This window comes from Myotis lucifugus, unplaced genomic scaffold (assembly GCF_000147115.1).
Source record: "Myotis lucifugus unplaced genomic scaffold, Myoluc2.0 scaffold_465, whole genome shotgun sequence".
Lineage (NCBI taxonomy): Eukaryota > Metazoa > Chordata > Mammalia > Chiroptera > Vespertilionidae > Myotis > Myotis lucifugus.
In genome coordinates, this window is record NW_005871513.1 from 166,576 (window position 1) to 185,447 (window position 18,872).

The 18,872-nt window shown below is 54.6% G+C and overlaps 1 protein-coding gene across 2 annotated transcripts in view; it reads left to right on the forward strand.

Moving 5' to 3' along the window:
• SLC27A4 (solute carrier family 27 member 4) overlaps nt 1-11,824 on the forward strand; it is a 12,807-nt gene extending 983 nt beyond the window's left edge. Inside the window, exons 2-13 of one of the 2 annotated variants that reach the window (XM_006103132.3) lie at nt 526-692; nt 2,430-2,824; nt 4,037-4,195; nt 5,706-5,775; nt 5,881-5,972; nt 7,053-7,162; nt 7,412-7,621; nt 7,781-7,907; nt 8,519-8,656; nt 8,849-9,013; nt 9,112-9,258; nt 10,984-11,824. In XM_006103132.3, the coding sequence (XP_006103194.1) occupies nt 532-692; nt 2,430-2,824; nt 4,037-4,195; nt 5,706-5,775; nt 5,881-5,972; nt 7,053-7,162; nt 7,412-7,621; nt 7,781-7,907; nt 8,519-8,656; nt 8,849-9,013; nt 9,112-9,258; nt 10,984-11,141 (1,932 nt within the window). In that variant the 5' untranslated portion in view covers nt 526-531 and the 3' untranslated portion in view covers nt 11,142-11,824. The remainder of the gene's footprint in view (nt 1-525; nt 693-2,429; nt 2,825-4,036; nt 4,196-5,705; nt 5,776-5,880; nt 5,973-7,052; nt 7,163-7,411; nt 7,622-7,780; nt 7,908-8,518; nt 8,657-8,848; nt 9,014-9,111; nt 9,259-10,983) is intronic. The other variant, XM_023744473.1, reaches the window with a different exon arrangement.
• The last annotated feature ends 7,048 nt before the right edge of the window (nt 11,825-18,872 follow it).

The window sequence follows — 18,872 nt, forward strand, 5'->3', positions numbered from 1 at the left end:
CTTCCCAGGAAGCTGCCCCTCTGGGTGTTGTGGCTTGGCCTGGTCATCCACACAACCTGCCTAGGACTTTGGGTATGGAGTCGAGCCAGAGGTGCTTACGTTAGCACCCCTCTCCAAGCCATTTTGGTTAGGGACCCTAAATGTCGGAGAGTGGACTGTCCTATTTTGGCGGGAAAGGTTTCTGAGAGCAGGTCCCACTACATCCATTGCTCAGAGGGGGAAACTAAATCCTAAAGTAGGAAAGGGACTTGCCCAAGGTCACTCGGAGAATTATGGGCAGAGATGGGACAAGGGCGCTAGCACCTAGCCTCCTGCCTGTCACTTCTGGAACGCCTCACCTCCCCTCCAGTGCCTCTAGCCTGCCCCTTCCAGGCAGCCCTGGAAAGGGAACCCGTCAGCGGCCACCTCATTCTGTATTGCCAAGACACACTACAGGTTGACCCATGGGATCACAGTGGCCTGGCTGACTGGGCAGGAAGTGGAGAACTTGGACATTTGAATCCACTGACTACCCTGTGCTCACAGGCCACGATGCTGCTGGGGGCGTCTCTCCTGGGAGTGTTGCTATTCTCCAAGCTGGTGCTGAAACTGCCCTGGACTCAGGTGGCGTTTTCCCTGCTGCTCCTCTATCTGGGGTCTGGCGGCTGGCGCTTCGTCCGGATCTTCATCAAGACCATCAGGCGCGATGTTTTGTGAGTACCCGGCTTAGCCCTTCCTGGAGTCTCCCACGCCTCTCTGGGCTCCTCGTCCACAAAATTTCCACAGAACAGACCCGGGGCCTCTACCTGCACAGGGTAGCTGGGCGCCAAAGCAGCAGCCTCTTCTCCACACTCTTTCCCTGGCACTAGTACCTCCATCTCCAAGGTCACAGTCTCCTCCTGGGGAATCTCCCTAACGTGGTGCTCCTTAGCCTGGGGCCAGCTTGGGGGCCCGGGGCATAGCATGGAACACGAAGTTAGGGAGAGGTGTTGAGGAGACGTTTGAAAGGGGTCTGTAGTTTGTAACAGGAACCCGGTGGGAAAGGGCCTGTCCTTGGGTTGGCATGAGTCTGAGAGGGCCCCGCGTCAGATATCGGGGAAAGCCTGCTCCCCTGAGAATGTCAGCTGTGCTCCATAGGGATGTCCTGGGCCAGAAACACCTGCTGTGGCCTCCTCTGTGCCAGGTGCGAGGCTCTGGAGCCCAGAGAGGAGCAAGGCAGACCCAGTCCCGGGCCAAGCTTGGACTGGTCTGAGAGAGCCTTAGGGGACACAGTAAATCCCTAAGCTGGCAGGGCTGTGTGGGCAGAGACCCTGGCCGTCTTGCTCATAGTAGTGTCCCAGTGTCCAACACAGTGACTCACACCCAGAACAGGCAGCTCAGCATTTGTCAGTCTGAGTTGATTTCAAAAGGAAATATAGAGTGGCCGCTGCAGGAAGCGTGGTAGCGGAGAGCTGTGGGAGCGGGGCCGAGAGAGATGGCTTAGGCCAGGGCCTCAGGGAATCAGAGAAGGCCTTCTGGAGGCAAAGTAGTTCTTTCCTTTTTGGAAAAATTTATTTTTATTGATTTCAGAGAGGAAGGGAGAGGGAGATAGAAACATCAATGATGAAAGAGAATCATTGATTGACTGCTTCCAGCATGCCCCCCACTGAGGATCCAGGCATGTACCCTTGACCGGAATCAAACCTGGGACCCTTCAGTCTGCAGGCTGATGCTCTATCCACTGAGCCAAACCGGCTAGGGCCAAAGTAGTTGTTCTTGAGAGATACCTCAAGGTGGTGGGATCAAGGGATTCCAGCCAGAGGGTAGAGCATCAGCAAGGGCATAGAGGCTGGGAAGCTGGGACAGTTCAGGGGTCAGAGGTGGCAGGGCCAGGGCAGGAGAGTGGGGTGTGGCCAGCAATTCCACAAACACCTGCTGAACATCTCTGTGCCTGACGCTGAGCAGGGCCCAGAGGACAAGGTGGTGACTGGGATGGAGCCCTCCCCTTGCTGGGCTCACAGAGAGGAAGACTGGACAAATCGCAAACTCATCCTTTATTGGGCAATGCGGGGGGAGGTATGATATGGCCTTGTGGGAGGCCCCTGGAGGCCCAGAATGCTCTGACGGAGCAGCAGACTCAGAGTAGACAGGGATGGTAGTAGGGGTTGAACTCTGTAGCCAGAGAGACTGGGCTTCAAATCTCTACCTATGAAGCCAGGGCAAGCCATCTGCTGGCAGAGCCTTGTTTCCCCCTCTGTACAGGGGAGGGAGTAATTGCCCTGGTCCCTGTACGACACAAGCAGGCTGCTGTGTGTAATGGTGCCCAGCATACAGGTGGTGGACAAGGGGAGTGTTGCAAGTGATGGGGCTTAGGAGCCTGAGGCCCATGGGGCAGCACCCTGGGGCGGGGTGCAGGGACCCCCCCACTCCCAGCCTCAGCAGTCACAGCTCCCTCGCTGGCTCCCACACAGTGGCGGCCTGGTGCTCCTGAAGGTGAAGGCGAAGGTCCGGCGGTACCTGCGGCAGCGGCGGACAGTGCCCATCTTGTTTGCCTCTACGGTACAGCGCCACCCTAACAAGACAGCCCTGATCTTTGAGGGCACAGACACACACTGGACCTTCCGCCAGCTGGATGACTACTCGAGCAGTGTGGCCAACTTCCTGCAAGCCCGGGGCCTGGCCTCCGGCGACGTGGCTGCCCTCTTCATGGAGAACCGCAATGAGTTCGTGGGCCTGTGGCTGGGCATGGCCAAGCTGGGCGTGGAGGCGGCCCTGATCAACACCAACCTGCGGCGGGACGCCCTGCGCCACTGCCTGACCACCTCCCGGGCCCGGGCCCTCATCTTTGGCAGCGAGATGGCCCCAGGTGAGCCCCAAAGAGGCAGGGACAGGCAGGAAGTCTCATGGGACCTTGCACAGACCTCTTCCAGCCCTGGGGGAAGCTGTGTAGCTCCGAGGTTAAGAGCATGAGCCTTAGAATCAGACGGCCTGGGCTCTGCCACTGGTAAGCTGGTGATCCTGAGTAAGAGACCAGAATTCTCTGTGCCTCCATTTCCTCACTGTAGTACCTACTCATACTGTTTTCAAGGCAATACTTCACCTGAAGCATTAACAAAGTGGTTGGTGGTAGGTGAGTCCTCAGATTTAATTGGTAACCATTCTTGTGACTGATTAGGCCTCATTTCTTCATCTGTAAAATGGGAACAAGAGTCCATTCTCTGCTGTCCTGCAGAGCTTACCTGGTATGTTAACTGGGTGCTGAGCATGGTACTTTATAAGAGCATCTCTAATCTTCACAAAGCCTGCTGAGGAAGGGACTGTCATCAGCTTTGTAGATGAGGAGACTGAGGTTCATAGTGGTGTGAGGAACTCATGCAACTGGTAAGTGGTGGAACCCAGATTTGATCTGGGCTGGGCCACAGTGTTCCTGTTCTTTCTCCCCACGCTGCTGTGGTTTGTGGAGTAATGGACAGGGAAGGTTATTGAGAAGTTGAAAGGGGAAGAGGACAGATTCAGCGGGGAGAGTGGAGATGTTTGGACAAAAAAAGAGGAAGCCAGAGGAAATGGGGCCAAGTGGGCCAGACCTGGCCCATGCCTAGGGTGGGTGGACATCTGTAATGCATGGGGGAGCCTGAGAGAAGGCTGTCTGAAGAGGCTGGAGGGCTGCTAGCCTCTGAGCCCCACTCCTTCCTTCTAACCAGACCCCCACGGACTAGTAAACCTTCATGTGAGATAGAGCTGGCTTCGATTCCCAGCTTCAGCATATTCTAGCTGTGAGCAAGTCCCTCTCATTCTCAGAGCCTCAATTTCCTCATCTGTAAAATGGGCTGATACTGGTACCTACGTCCTAGGTTGTGTGAGCAGGAGAATGCATATAAAGAGCCCACTGTGTAGTTAGCCAGCAGCTAATAGGAGCTGTTGCTCCTATCAGCATCTTTCTTATTATGAGGTCCTGGGTGCTTCTCTCTCCGCCTACCCAGCCAGCCTCCCCGGACAACATGCCCAGCCCTGACATGAGCAGAGTTCCTGGGAACATGGTTTCCTGGCCAGCCTGCTGATATGCCCTGTCTCCCCCCAGCTGTCTTTGAGATCCATGGCAGCTTGGACCCTTCAATCAGCCTCTTCTGCTCTGGTCCGTGGGAGCCCAGCCTAGTGCCTGCCAGCACGGAGCACCTGGACCCTTTGCTGGAAGATGCCCCCAAGCACCTGCCCAGTCGCCCTGACAAGGGCTTCACAGGTGAGTCCCCCACCCCCCCACAGAGGGCCCTAAGGTGGCCAAGGACAGATCACTGGCCTCATGGCCAGAGCCTGTGTTCTGCATACTTGCTGTGTGACCTGGAGTGAGTCATGTCACCTCCCTCTTCCATCTGGGAAAATGGGTACAGTAACTCCGGGGTTACTGTGCAGGTTCAATGATCTGGTATGTAGAGAAGTGCTAGGCATGGTGTTGAGTACACAGGAGCTCACAAAATCTGATTCTGATTTGTCGAACAAGCCTTCTTGGATGCCTAACATGTGCAGGGTCATGCGGAGCCCAGGAACCTGCTGTTTCTGAATTTTGTTTGGAGTTGGGCCCGGGGCCCTTTAAATATTCATCCAGCACCTGTTCAGTACAGGCCCCTGTTGAGCTATGATCCTCCCCTGTACTGGGCTGCCTGTCTCCACCTCCCCACCTCCAGGCAGCCCCCCAGACCCTCTTGCCTCTCTTCTTCTATACTGGAGCCCAGAGCTTGCTATATCTCCTGGTGGCTCACAGCTTGGACTAGTTCATATTCTGGCTCTGTTGCTTCCCTTGTGTGACCCTGAACACCTGAGCTGCCCCTCTGAGCCTTGGGTTCCTACAGCCATAAAATTGGGGATGGTAACAGAACCTATTTTGAGTAGTGACTAAGGATTGAAAGAGATGCACTGGGAGGCTAGGGTGTGACAGGAAGGGCTCAGTAACAGGTCATTGTCCTCATTATAGTCATGTAATCTGTCATATCTTATCTTCTGGTGCTGTTGTAAGCCACTTGAGGGCAGGGACTCAGACTGGTTCAGCCTGTTGCCCTCATGGTGTGCAGCCTAGGCTGGCATACAGCAGGCACATACGAGCAGGAGATGGTCAACAAGGAACATGCAGCTCCCTCGCCTGGGGGGGCTGAGCCGCATACAGAAACCGTAATGTGGCAGTCCCTGGACTGGGCTGCAGTGTGGGAAAAAGAAATGGCCAGTGGTGCAGGAGCGACCTCAGCACCCTGCTTCCTGCAGCTCATGCCTCCCCGCGCTCTAAGACCGCCCCGCGCTCTAAGACCTCCCCGCGCTCTAAGACCTCCCCACGCTCTAAGGTGGGCATCACCTCCTTTGAGAAGCCCTCCCTGTTGCCACCTCCCCTCCCTGAAGCCTGGGTCAGGTGCCCCTGGGCTTCGACAGGCCCTGTGCTTCCCTTTGTGCTCAGTGTTGGAATGCCTGTCTGCACCTGCCTGTCTCACATGGCTGCAACCTCCACCAGGGCAGAGCCTGTACTCTTCTTGGTCACTGATGTCTCCCTGGGCCTGGCACAGAGTGAGGGCCCAGAAAACGTTTGTTGATGGAACAGATCAGGCATTAGAGCAGAGGGTGGTGTCTGGGGTCATCAGAGTAGCCTTCTGGAGGAGGTGTGATGGGAGTGGGCACTGAATGATGCGCACACACGGGTGTCCGTCTGACTCCGCACTCAGCCCTGTGCTGCCCCCTCTCACAGATGCTTATGTGTCTGTTTTCTTCAGATAAGCTCTTCTACATCTACACATCGGGCACCACGGGGCTGCCCAAAGCTGCCATCGTGGTGCACAGCAGGTAAGGGACAGGTGCCTGGGGGGAGAGCCGGGGTGACAGGGCCCAGGAGCCTCCCCTTCTGCCTTCCCAGGGGCCCACTGAGCTCTCCGCCCTCTGCCCTCCCAGGTATTACCGCATGGCTGCCCTGGTGTACTACGGATTTCGCATGCGGCCCGATGACATTGTCTACGACTGCCTCCCACTCTACCACTCCGCAGGTAACGTGGGCCTCTCCTCCGTCCCAGAACCCCTAGGGCAGTGATGGCGAACCTTTTGAGCTCGGCGTGTCAGCATTTTGAAAAAACCCTAACTTAACTCTGGTGCCGTGTCACATATAGAAATGTTTTGATATTTGCAACCATAGTAAAACAAAGACTTATATTTTTGATATTTATTTTATATATTTAAATGCCATTTAACAAAGAAAAATCAACCAAAAAAATGAGTTCGCGTGTCACCTCTGACACGCGTGTCATAGGTTCGCCATCACTGCCCTAGGGCCTCAGAAACACTCCCTCTTGGCAGGCAGCATGTTGCAGTTGAAACACATGAGCTTTCGAGTGAAATCAGGGTTCAGATCCAGATGTGGCCATTGACTGGAGTTCTGAACAAGGATGGCCAAAAAATAAAACAAAAAACAACAACAATAACAAAAACGAGATGGCCACACCAGTCTGATTGCTTGTATGGCCATGTCCCGCAGGGCACCTGGGCTGATCTGACTGTTCAGTTTGTTCCCGTGGATATACATGGCCTTGCTGCTTGGTCTTAAGAGCTTAAGGGAAGACAGAGATGGGACAAATATAGTTCCTGTCCTCAAGGTGCTTAGAGTTGGGTGTGTGTTTGGGGCAGGATGAATGATGGGAGCACACCTTCCATGATACAAGAAACAGCGTGGTGAGTACGGGAGGGCCAGGGAACAGGAGCTCAGCTCCAGGGAAGAGCTCAGTCTGGCCAGGAAGGCTTCTTGGAAGAGGTGTACTCAATGCAGGCAGATGTGAGGTGCAGAAGCCAGGCTGGCTAGCTTGCCGCCCCCCCCACTCCCCACCCCCAGTTGAAGGGCATCATTACAGTTATAGGAACGGGAACTTAGGGCCAGCTCTGCAGGCTCTGGGGGAATGTGTAATTGATCCAGTAGGCACAGGGAAGCCATGGAAGATGTCTGACTAGGGGAGTGATTGTCATTAGTGTTGGAGGGAGAGGACAGGAAAGAGAGAGACCAAAGGTCTGGGTAAGACGAGGCTCTGGAGGGAAGGGTGTCCCACCTCACTGACCTCCAGGGCTCACTCTGCCTTCAGGAAACATCGTGGGAATCGGGCAGTGCCTGCTCCATGGCATGACAGTGGTTATCCGGAAGAAATTCTCAGCCTCTCGGTTCTGGGATGATTGTATCAAGTACAACTGCACAGTGAGTGAGAGGGAAGGAGATGAGCCATCCCTGTCCCCTCGTGACCCTCCCACCAGCCCCACTCGGGGACGTCTGTCTTACAGCTGAGGCAGCCAGTTGTCCATTGACGGATGGAGAGATTGAGGCCCGGAGAGGGAAAGGATTGCCCGGTGGGGAGGGACAGAGCTAGCAGGGGTAGGGGCCTGAGGGGCTGGGAGGCGGGAAGTGAGAGCAACCTCAGAGACCCAGACTCACCACGTCCACCTCCAGATTGTGCAGTATATTGGCGAGCTGTGCCGCTACCTCCTGAACCAGCCGCCGCGGGAGGTGGAAAAGCGGCACAAGGTGCGCATGGCGCTGGGCAACGGCCTCCGACAGTCCATCTGGACCGAATTTTCTGGTCGCTTCAACATCCCCCAGGTGGCCGAGTTCTACGGGGCCACCGAGTGCAACTGCAGCCTGGGCAACTTTGACAGCCAGGTACTACTCAGGCTGGGGACGTGGATGGATCACGGAGGCACGGGCAGCCGAAGGGAGGGCAGAGTTCCAGCGAGGGAGTGGGTGCTGGAGTGTCCCCCACACACAGGGCCCAGTTTGGGCGCCTGGGGAGAGCCCAGGCCCAGGTCTTGGCCTTTGCAGGTGGGAGCCTGTGGCTTCAACAGCCGCATCCTGTCCTTCGTGTACCCGATCCGGCTGGTACGTGTCAACGAGGACACCATGGAGCTGATCCGGGGGCCCGATGGTGTCTGCCTCCCCTGCCAGCCAGGTCTGCCCTGGGGTTGGAATTGGGGGTCAGAGGGGAGGGATTGGCCCAGGAGGAAGACAGGACAGGTGGGTGGGAGGGAACCCTGTTCTGACCAGTGGCTGTCAGTCAGTTCTCTTAGTCGTTTATTCCCTCAGTTCATCTGTTCTCTGTTGTGTTGAGGACCCTGGGTCCAGGCCGCCTGGGATGATCCTAGCTCAGCCCTTTAGCTCTGGGCCCGAGTCCCCCCACCTTGCAATGGGGCTGATGGCAGCACTGCCTCATGGGGTGGCCCAAGAGGATCGTGTGGTGCAGAACATGCAGCTCTTTGAGCTGAGCCAGGAGCCCAGGGGAGGCTGCTTTGGCCAGACTGTCCGTGTAGGGTTCAGCCACCCTTTCATCTATTTGTTCATCTTTCCATTGGCTCAGGTGACCAGACATCACCGAGTGCCTACCTGTGTCAGGCCTGCCAAGAGAAGCTCCCTGCCCTGGGGGATGGACTGGGGGCGGGGTGGAATTTCTTTGGGAAGTAGTGTGACCAGAGGTCAGATCAGCATGTAGGGTGCATTTGGGGGTGGGGGAGCCCAGTGGAAGAGGCCACCATGGCAAATCTGGCCCCGCCTTCCCGCCCCCAGGTGAGCCAGGCCAGCTGGTGGGCCGCATCATCCAGCAGGACCCCCTGCGGCGCTTCGATGGCTACCTCAACCAGGGCGCCAACAATAAGAAGATCGCCAAAGATGTCTTCAGCAAGGGGGACCAGGCTTACCTCACCGGTGAGTGGCACCTCTCCCTAGCCCTTCACAGCCCCATCAGAGGGTAGGGATGGAGAGAGATGAAGGGGTCTTTCCCACCTTCAGAGGACACCTCCCCAGGACTCCCCCAATCCCATCCCCTACAGCCAAGCAAATCCTTGGGATCCAGCGAGGACTCCCTGGCCTAAGCCCTATCTCACACCCCCTTCCTAGGTGATGTACTGGTGATGGATGAGCTGGGCTACCTGTATTTCCGAGACCGCACGGGGGACACGTTCCGCTGGAAAGGCGAGAATGTGTCCACCACGGAGGTGGAGGGCACACTTAGCCGCCTGCTAGACATGGCCGATGTGGCAGTATATGGGGTCGAGGTGCCAGGTATCTTTGTATGGGCTGGTGGGAGATACCAGGTATGTGTGGGGAGGTGCCACCAGGGGGCACTGCCAGCCGCTCACGGTTCACTCCACTACCCCCAGGAACCGAGGGCCGAGCCGGAATGGCTGCTGTGGCCAACCCCACTGGCAGCTGCGACCTGGAGCACTTTGCACAGCTGCTGGAGAAAGAGCTGCCCCTCTATGCCCGTCCCATCTTCCTGCGCCTCATGCCTGAGCTTCACAAAACAGGTCTGTCTCCTCCCCTGTCCAACGTGCAGTTGCAGGCCTAGGCTCCTTCCGGTTCCTTCTTGAGAGACCTGGGTGGCTGTCACTTGAACTTCACCTATAGCTTAGCAGGTAGTTAATAAACTGACCTCCCTGTGTACAGGTGAGCAGATGGAGTCTTCAGAGAGAGAAGGTTCATTCATTCACTAATGGAAGAAATGTTCATTGAGTACCACCTATGTGCCAGGCACTGTGCTAGGCCGTGGGGGCATAGGTAGCGGTTTCTGACAGGACCTGTGCTTTCTTGGAGCTTCTAGAGCAGCAGTTCTCAACCTGTGGGTCGTGACCCCTTTGGCGGTCGAACAACCCTTTCACAGGGGTCGCCTAAGACCATCCTGCATCTCAGATATTTATATTACGATTCATAACAGTAGCAACATGACAGTTATGAAGTAGCAACGAAAATAATTTTATGGTTGGGTCACAACATGAGGAACTGTATTTAAAGGGCCAGAAGGTTGAGAACCACTGTTCTAGAGCAATAACGGAGACAGCCTTAGGACAAGGAATTCCAAGATTAAGAACGGAATTCAGATCAAACTGACAGAAAAGTGAATGAAGGGGTTTCGGAGGACTAGGAAGCTTCCCTGAGGAGGCGACGTTTAAGCTGAGACCTGAATGAGAGGGAGGACTATATGAGTGTGGGAGGCATTCTGGGCTCGGAACAGCAAGTGCGAAGCCTGAGGCAGGAAGACCTTGGACACTAGAGGAGTAAAAGGAGGCCCCCAAAGTTGGAGTCAGTGAGAGGGGTGGGCAGTGGCCTGAGGCGGGGAAGAGAGGCTAGCAGGGCTGGAAGCCCAGAGCCTTGTGGGCTGGGCTGGGGCAGTAGGGAGCCACAGAATTGTTTGAGCAGGGTAGTAGCTGGTCAGATTCGTGTTGTACAAAGCCCTCTTGCTGCTGCATGGAGAGTGGGAGGGTAGCAGGCAGTTAGGGCGGGGCATGGGGAAATGACTGCGTGGTCCTCATCCAGGGAAGAGATGAGTGTGGGTCTACCGTCACGTGACAGGGTGATGCCATTCCTCTGTTGTTGGTACACTGACGACTCAGGAGTTACCTGGTGGGCAGGAAGTCCATGGCCAGACCCCCACCCTGCTCTCCTCGGTCCCTCCTGCCCTGCCCTGACTCTCCCCACTTCTCGGCCCTTCCCTGGCTGCTCAGCCTCCGGTTTCACTTGCCTGGCCACCTCCCACATGGTCATCATGTCAGCACTGCTTGATACTAGTAAAAAGGCTGCTGCCACTTACACTGTTTCAGAGATGTTAAAATCTGAAACGTGCATCTTAGAATCCATAGACTACGGATGGACACGCGGGTTGATGAGCAGATTAAATGCCATTGCACCTGTACCTGGGAGGTGCTCAGCTCAAAGGAGCCATCACAGAGACCCAAGTTCTGCTCCCTCTCCGTCACTCAGTGTGTGGCTGTGGACAGATAGCTTCCCTATTTGGGTCTCAGTTTCCCCTTCTGTAAAAAGGGGGTGGGTGATGCAGGGCTGCTCTGAGAAACAGGACATCACGGAGTGGATGGAGCCTTCTTTGCAAACTCTGAAGGGATCTGCCGCCCCACCTGTGCCCTTTCCTATGTCTCCGGTCTTCCTCTGTGCATCTCCAACTCTGGTGGGTGGGTTCCCGGGAGCTCAGCCCCTGCCTGCACCCTCTGACTCTCCTTCCCCGTCATCTACTCCCTCAGGGACGTTTAAGTTACAGAAGACAGAGCTGCGGAAGGAGGGCTTTAACCCTGCCGCCGTGAAAGACCCGCTGTTCTACCTGGATGCCCGGAAGGGCCGCTACCTACCGCTGGACCAAGAGGCCTACACCCGAATCCAGGCTGGCGAGGAGAAGCTGTGATTTGCCCTGAGTCCCTCTCAGGGCCAGCAGATACTGGATCCAGAGCCCCAGCTCACACCCCAGGGGGTCCTGGGTTACGCCAGACCAAAGCAAGCAGGGCCCAGCACCTCAACTGTGAGGTGCTGGCCGCCTCCCCCTTCAAACTGCCAAGTGACTCACTGCCGCCTCCCCCTCCCCCAGGCTTTCTGTGAAAGCCTCATGTCCCTGTATGTCTTCGAGGCCGGGCAGGGCTCCAGGCTGAGACTGACTGGGCCCCTCAGGATGATGTCTTGGCCAGGTCAGGGGGAGGTGAGGGTCGCCAAGCGCTCCTCAGAGAGCCAGGGAGTTTGTAAATGGGACCAGGGCATAGCCCCCAGACTCAGGAAGCCAGTAGAGTGGGCAGAGGCAGAAGTGCCCGTGGATCAGCTGGTTGAAGAGGATCCTGCCCCGCCGCGGCTCTAGCGGGAGACTCCGCTCTGCCTGCGCCTCCAGGAGGACGGGAGAGGACCCCGACCTGCAGCAGGCCGCCCGACTGCACATCCTCCCTCCTACCCTCTCCCTGGTGGGTGGCTGCCTGGCTGTCCCTCAGGCAGGGCCTTTCTGTCTGGGTCTGTCCATGTCACCTCCATCTCAGTCCTGACCTGGCTTTGAGAGGAGGGATGGGGGCACTCAAGGGCAAATAAACTCTGCCTTGACTCCCCCCAGCCTGTGTGCATGCCACCTGAGCTCACCCCAGCCTACTCAGGCCCCACCTGCTGCCCCTCTGGCCCCTTCTCTCAATCACCCATCTATTCACTCATTTGGACTTAGGGCAGGTGAGATGCTACGGCCCCACATTTCAGCTCCCACCTGAGTCTTGGGCAAGTGACTCGGTCTTATCAGTGAAATGGAATAAGGAGGATTCAGAGAACTGAAGGGACCCATTATGAGGCAAGGGCTGCTCAGAGCCTTGGAAAGAGAAAACCTAGCCCAGAGCAGGGTCCCACCTCCAGACCTTTGCTCATTCTGTTCCCTTTTCCTGGGGTGCGTTTCCCCAGGGGTTTGCAGGCCCTGCCCAGGCAGAGCAGGGTTGCCTAACCAGCTCTAGCAGAGTTCAGGAAAGCTCCCCGGAGCAGTCTTACTGGGGCTACGGAGACTGCAATGCCCTTGGTCCCATCGCTGGAGTTACACCCAGGCTAGAAACGCAAGGCCTGATGGGAAAGGAGTCCGACCCAGCCCAGGGCATTAGGCCCTGCATCCCTGGTTTTTGTCTTCACTGTGTCACTTGGCTGAGGTCACATAGCAAGTAGTGGGGGCTGGAATGTAAACCACAGGCCAGGGGGCCCTTCCCACTGCTCCACCCACCTCCGGGTGCAGAAGACAACAGGGATACCAGAGCACTCCCATTCCGCACATGCCTGCGGAGCCGGCTATGGGCCACACCCTAGGCCAGCAGCTGACAGTGCAGGGGGCGGGTGGCCAGGAGAATATGGGTTGCCTCCTAGGGAAGTGACCTTTGAAAAGGAGTCTGCTGCTTCTCTTGGGGGCAAATGGTGGGGGCCGGGTGGCAGTTGGCCCCTTGGAAAGCGATGCCAAGTGGTGTTGAGCGGGGAGGGGATTGGGGGGGGCGCGGCGTGCGGGCTGTGGCAGGCATGGCTGCAGTGCCCTAGTGTGACCAGCAGGGGGCGTGCAGAGACTGCAGAATCCCTCCAGGCCCTCAGCCCAGGCAAGTAGGAAGCAGGGATTGAGTCCTCCCCTCATCCCACCCTGCAACCGAACACCCCCCCCCTCCCCCCCCCCGCCCCCCGGACCCGGGAGGTACCCATCCCAGAAGACCCTGCGGTGGGCTTTTTGAGGCTTCCAAGGGGCTGGGCCTTGCCTGAGAGCACGGCTGAATCTTTTTCCTTTCCATATATAGTATATTATTTTTAAAAATATATTTTATTGAATTTTATAGAGAGGAAGGGAAAGGAAGAGGGATTAGAAGTGTTTGAAACATCGATGAGAGGAACACCAAGGTATATGCCCTTGACCGGATCCCCACTGGGGATGTGCCCGCAACCAAGGTACATGCCTTGACTGGAATCGACCTGAGCCAAACAGGGCTGTATATTTATTTATTTTTTATTGATTTGAGAGAAACATCCATGTGAGAAACATCTATTGGTTGCCTCTCATACGTACCCCAATCGGGTCAAACCCACAACCTGGTATATGCCCTGACGGGGAATCGAACCCGAAACCTTTCAGTGTACAGGACTATATGGCCTTGTATCTTTAACTCTCAGCCATGCGTGCTCTCCAGTGGGAAGGAGCTTAAGCCTTTCTCCAGATTGAACACAGCCACCAAAGGCAGCTCCAGCTCGGAGGTCAGACAGGCCTACGTTCAAGTCCAGTCCGTTAGTCAGGTTCAGCCTCAGTTTCCTCTCCTGTAGGAATCTACGTTGCTGTCTTTGTGAACATGCATGGAAATCTCTTCTCTGGTGCTGATATCTGCTCAGTATATGATAGTCAAAAACGGATATACACTGAGTGGCCAGATTATTATGACCACCTGACGTTTGTAGGTAAATTAGCTATAATTTTGCGCTGAAGTTGCTAGAGGGCCAGACCACTATAAATAGGGAAGCAGGTTGTTTACCACGACAGTAGAAGTGATTTTTTTCTGAATATATGGGTAAATAACGCGATTTAACAGCCTTTGAACGTGGGATATATATATATATATATATATATATATCGTTGGGCCACCTTTTGCCTTCAACACTGCAGCGATTCTTCTTGGCGTTGACTCCACGAGATGTTGAAAGGTGATGCGAGGAATCTGACACCATGCCTGATGAATAGCACTGTCCAGTTCTGTGAGATTTGATGGTTGTGGAACCAGCTGCCTGATGGCTCTTTTAACTTCGTCCCACAAATGCTCAATTGGATTGAGATCTGGTGATTGTGGGGGCCACCTAAGCAAGGTAAAGTCTCCCTCATGTTCTTGAAACCACTCCTGCACAATATGAGCACCGTGGCATGGTGCATTGTCTTGTTGGAAGAAGCCATCTCCATTGGGATACACCATCAACATGATAGGATGAACTTGATCAGCAACGATACTCAGGTATGTTGTGCTATTCAGACGTTGTTCCACACGAATTAAAGGGCCCAAACCATGCCAGGAAAACATGCCCCAAACCATAACACTGCCCCCACCAGCTTGAAGGGTTGTACTCATGCATGTGGGGTGCATGCTTTCGTGCTGTTTGCGCCAAATTCTCACTCTGCATGATGCAACTGGAAATGTGATTCATCGGACCACATTCATCGCTCAACTGTCCAATCCTTGTGTTCCTGTGCGAATTGGAGATGTTTTATCTTGGTAACTGCAGACAGCAAAGGTGTTCGAACAGGCCTTCGGCTTCCATATCCCATACGATGCAGTGTACGACTAATTTGCCTACAAACATCAGGTGGTCATAATAATCTGGCCACTCAGTGTGTGTGTGTGTGTGTGTGTGTGTGTGTGTGTGTGTGTGTGTATATATATATATACACATACCCTTTGCTGCTTTACTGCCAGCCTCCTCTGCCTATATATATCCCACGTTCAAAGGCTGTTAAATCACGTTGTTTACCCATATCTTCAGAAAAAAATCACTTCTACTGTCGTGGTAAACAACCTGCTTCCCTATTTATAATGATCTGGCCCTCCAGCAATTTCGGCGCGAAATTTTAACTAATTTGCCTACAAACGTCAGGTGGTCATAATAATCTGGCCACTCAGTGTATGTTCAGGTGTTAAGACCCCAGACTAGGCCTAAATTTCCCACTTCCATATCAGCCCCTCCATGAAGCGGTGGGACTGGTGGGCTCCCAGGCGCTGGAGGTGTGCAATCAGCCTCATGCACACATGGCTGTGTGAGATGTCTCCGTGCACACAGTGTGTGCTTGTGCAGTTAATGATAGTGTCTATTGGGCATTTCCTGACATCTGTATAGTGCTCCACAGTTTACAGAGCACCAAGTAATTTCATCTATGGAGCAGATTCTAAAGGAGTTTGTGCAGGGGGTGGGGTGGGGGTGAGGGAGCCCAGGGTGAGCAAGATAGAGACCCAGGCCTGGACAAGGCAGAGGAGGCTGGCAGTAAAGCAGCAAAGGGTATGTGCTTAGCTGACCTAATCTGGCTTCCTGACAGCACAAGAGTGGGGGGGACCGTGTTTCCAGGTCAGGGAGACTTTTCAAAAAAGAGCTCCATGCCATAACCGGTTTGGCTCAGTGGATAGAGTGTCAGCCTGTGGACTGAAAGGTCCCAGGTTCGATTCCGCTCAAGGGCATGTACCTTGGTTGCGGGCACATCTCCAGTAGGGAGTGTGCAGGAGGCAGCTGATCGATGTTTCTCTCTCATTGATGTTTCTAACTTTCTATCCCTCTCCCTTCCTCTCTGTAAAAAATCAATAAAATATCTTTTTTTTAAAAAAAGAGCTCCAAGAATCAGAGGGGAAGGGTGTTCTGAACAGAAGGAGCAGCAAAATGTAAAGGCCTGGAGTGAAGTGCAGTTTGGCTACGGGGGATGAAGCGGGGTAGAGTTGAGGCAAGATCTGAAAATGAGTGCCTTTTGGGCACTTGTAATTGCACACCTCCAGCGCCTGGGAGCCCGCCAGGAGGTGCTAGTGTGCAGTCAAACCCCTTCCTTGGGCTGGCTGATAGCCTCCGCATGGGGAACTCTTCCTGTGTGCCAGGAATTGTGCAAAGCGCTTCCTGTGCGTTACTGCATTAAACCCATAACAAAGCAGCTGCTATTTTGATGCTCAGAGAGTCCGAGTCTCTCCATTAACTACAGAGCCTGTGAAGGGTGGCGCCGGGAGGCAAGGCCCCATTCTGGGAGCCTCAGTGTCCCCATCTGCAGCCTGCGCCCGGGAGGCCTGCCTCCAGCGACCCCGGAGGTCCTACCGCCCTCGGGACAGGCAAGTGGCCGCCCAAGCCAGTGCGTGGCCTCTCACTTTCAATTCCTGGGAAGAAGGTTAAATACCTCCGAGGGGCCCATTGAAGCGGCGGCAAAGGCGGGGGCAACCGAGTGACTTTCAAAGGGATCTGAATGAGCGGCTGGCCCCTCACCCCGAGGAGGGGCCCTGCTTCCTCCCCGACTAATGATATTCTGGGCTCAGCCCTGGTCTTTGGCGGCAGTTTAACCCGAGCCGGGGTGGATTTCTTTCTCACTGATCTCAGCTTGACACCCAATTAGCACAAGAATGGGAGGAGGAAGCCGGCGAGAGGCGCCTCCCAGCCTCCCCGGTCGCGCGAGGGGAGCAGGCGGGAAGACAAAGGGCAGCGGGCAGGGGGGCACCCGCGCCCTCGCCTCCCCCGCAGACCCCGCCATTGTCTCCCTAGCAGCTTCTGAAGGGATGGAGGCCGACGCCCGGGCTGGCCGGCTTGCTGGAGAGGACTGGGGATGGGGCCCTGGGGGAGCTGGGTCCAGTGGAAGCTTTCTTCTGCGGGATCCCAGGGGAAGGCCCTTGGGGGAGCTGGGCCCAACCAGAGAGAGGTTCAGGGAGGAGGGGCAGGGATCCTGAAGCACAGCAGCCTCGGATGAGGCCTGACGTTTAGGGGTCCCAGGGGCAAGCCACTGGTCCTGAGCCTCAGCTTTTCTCATTTGAAAACGGGGGATTGCCCTGGCCAGACAGCTCAGTTAGAGCATCGTCCGGATACGCCAGGGTTTTGGGTTTGATCTCCCATCAAGGCACATGCAGGAATCAAAACTAATGAATGCATAAATAAGTGGAACAACAAATCAATGTTTGTTTCCTCCTTCCTCTGTCTAAAATCAATAATTTTTTTTTTCCGAAAATGGGGGTAATAGTCCCTGTGAGGAATCAACCTGGTAATTCATGCCCCTGGCAGGTGCAAAGTGGGCACGGAGTGGAGTCGGCTCAGGAGCAGAGTGAGTCCCAGGCATTCACAGAATGGCTGCTTTACCCAGAAGGTAGCTCCCAGTCTCTCTGGTGGACCCCCTGCCTGCTGGGGGGAGGGGGGGGGAAGGATTCCCACTCCTCCAGGAGGGAGGGAATGCCTCTGGCTTTCCCATGCACCTTCTCCCTCCCCACCCCCACCTCCCACAACTCCTTTGGATTTGGGTTTAGAAGTGACCTCCAGGGCTGGATTAGGGGCCTCCTCCTGCTCCTACAGTGTCCCCCTACCTCGTGTTCCCCCTTCATAACACTGATTGCACTGTGTGGTCCATTTCTGGTTTTTAAAAATATATTTTTATTGACTTCAGAGAGGAAGGGAAAGGAGAGAGAAATAGAAACATCAATGATGAGAATCATTGATCAACTGCCTCCTGTATGTCCCCCACTGGGAATCGAGCCTGCAACCCAGGCATGTTCCCCAATGACCGGAATCGAACCGTGACCTCCTGGTTCATAGGTTGATGCTCAACCACTGAGTCCGATTTTTTTTTTTTTTAATCCTCACCTGATATTTTTTTCATTGATTTCGAATCTAGACAGAGTGGAAGGGAGGGAGGAGAGGGAGAAAGAGAGAGAAACATTGAAGTGAGAGTGACAAATCAATTGGTTGCCTCCTGCACATGTCCATACGGGGCCTGGGGAACCTGTAATTGAAGTACATGCCCTTGACCCTTTGGTCCCTGGGCCGGTGCTCTAACCACTGAGCAACCAGCCAGGGCCGTTTTATACATTTTTCCATCGGTGTCTCCTAGAACAGTGGTTGCCAACCTTTCGGACCTCACGAACCACGAGTGGTCCGCGGACCACTGACTGGCAACCGCTGTCCTAGAACATCAGCCCTTGAGGGCAGGGACCTCATTGGTTTTGTTCACCATTGTAGTCCCAGCACCAGCACTGGGCCTGGCACTTAATAGGTGCTCAGTGAATGTTTGTGAAATGGATGAAGCTCTTCAAATGCTCCTCAGCTCTCTGGTGCAGGAGGTGGGAGTTCCCAGGGTCAGAGGATATTCAACTCAGAGGTAGGCTGGGATCAGAGGGCTCTTGAATGATTTCTGGGAAGGCCCTTGTCTTGTTAGTAAAGAGAAGCCCATTAAATGATTTTGAGCAGGGGAGTGATATGTGTTCATTCATTCATTCATTCATTCAGCAAGCACTTACCAGACCCCAACAATGTGCAGTATCAATACCATGAGCTAGGGATCAAAGATGAATCAGGCAAGGTTTGTACCCTGGGGGAGCTGGATCCAGTGAAATAATCTTAGAAGAACATTTTTGTTGAAGGGACCTTAAGATCCTTTGGCCCTAAACCTTTTTTACAGATTGGGGAAACTGAGTTCCAGAGAGGAGAAGTGACCTATCCAGCATGAGGGAGGAGAAGTGACCTATCCAGCATGAGGAATGTGGGGCCTCTCCATTTACCATAGGATTCCTTTGCACTGTTTGAGAACCAGGGCTGTGTCTCATTTGTCCAAATTTGGTGACTGGGTGTAGGAGAGGATTAAGAACAATGTCCAAGGTTTCTTGTTTGAGTGTTACAAGTGAGAGCCTTTTTAGGGAAGGAGGCACTGTGCCAAAAACTCATTTAGTCCTCACTAAAGCCCTATGAAGTAGGGGCTGTTATCATCTCCATTTTACAGACTAGGAAACTGAGGCACAAAGATGTGTAGGGACTTGCCCAAAGATACAGCTAGGAAGTGGTGGGACCTAGATCATAAGCTGGTAGTTGAACTCACACTTTTTAACATCATTCTGCCCTTAACCAGCAGACTACACCACCCTACTCTACCAATGCTGAGTAGACATCCCCTTCACTCCAT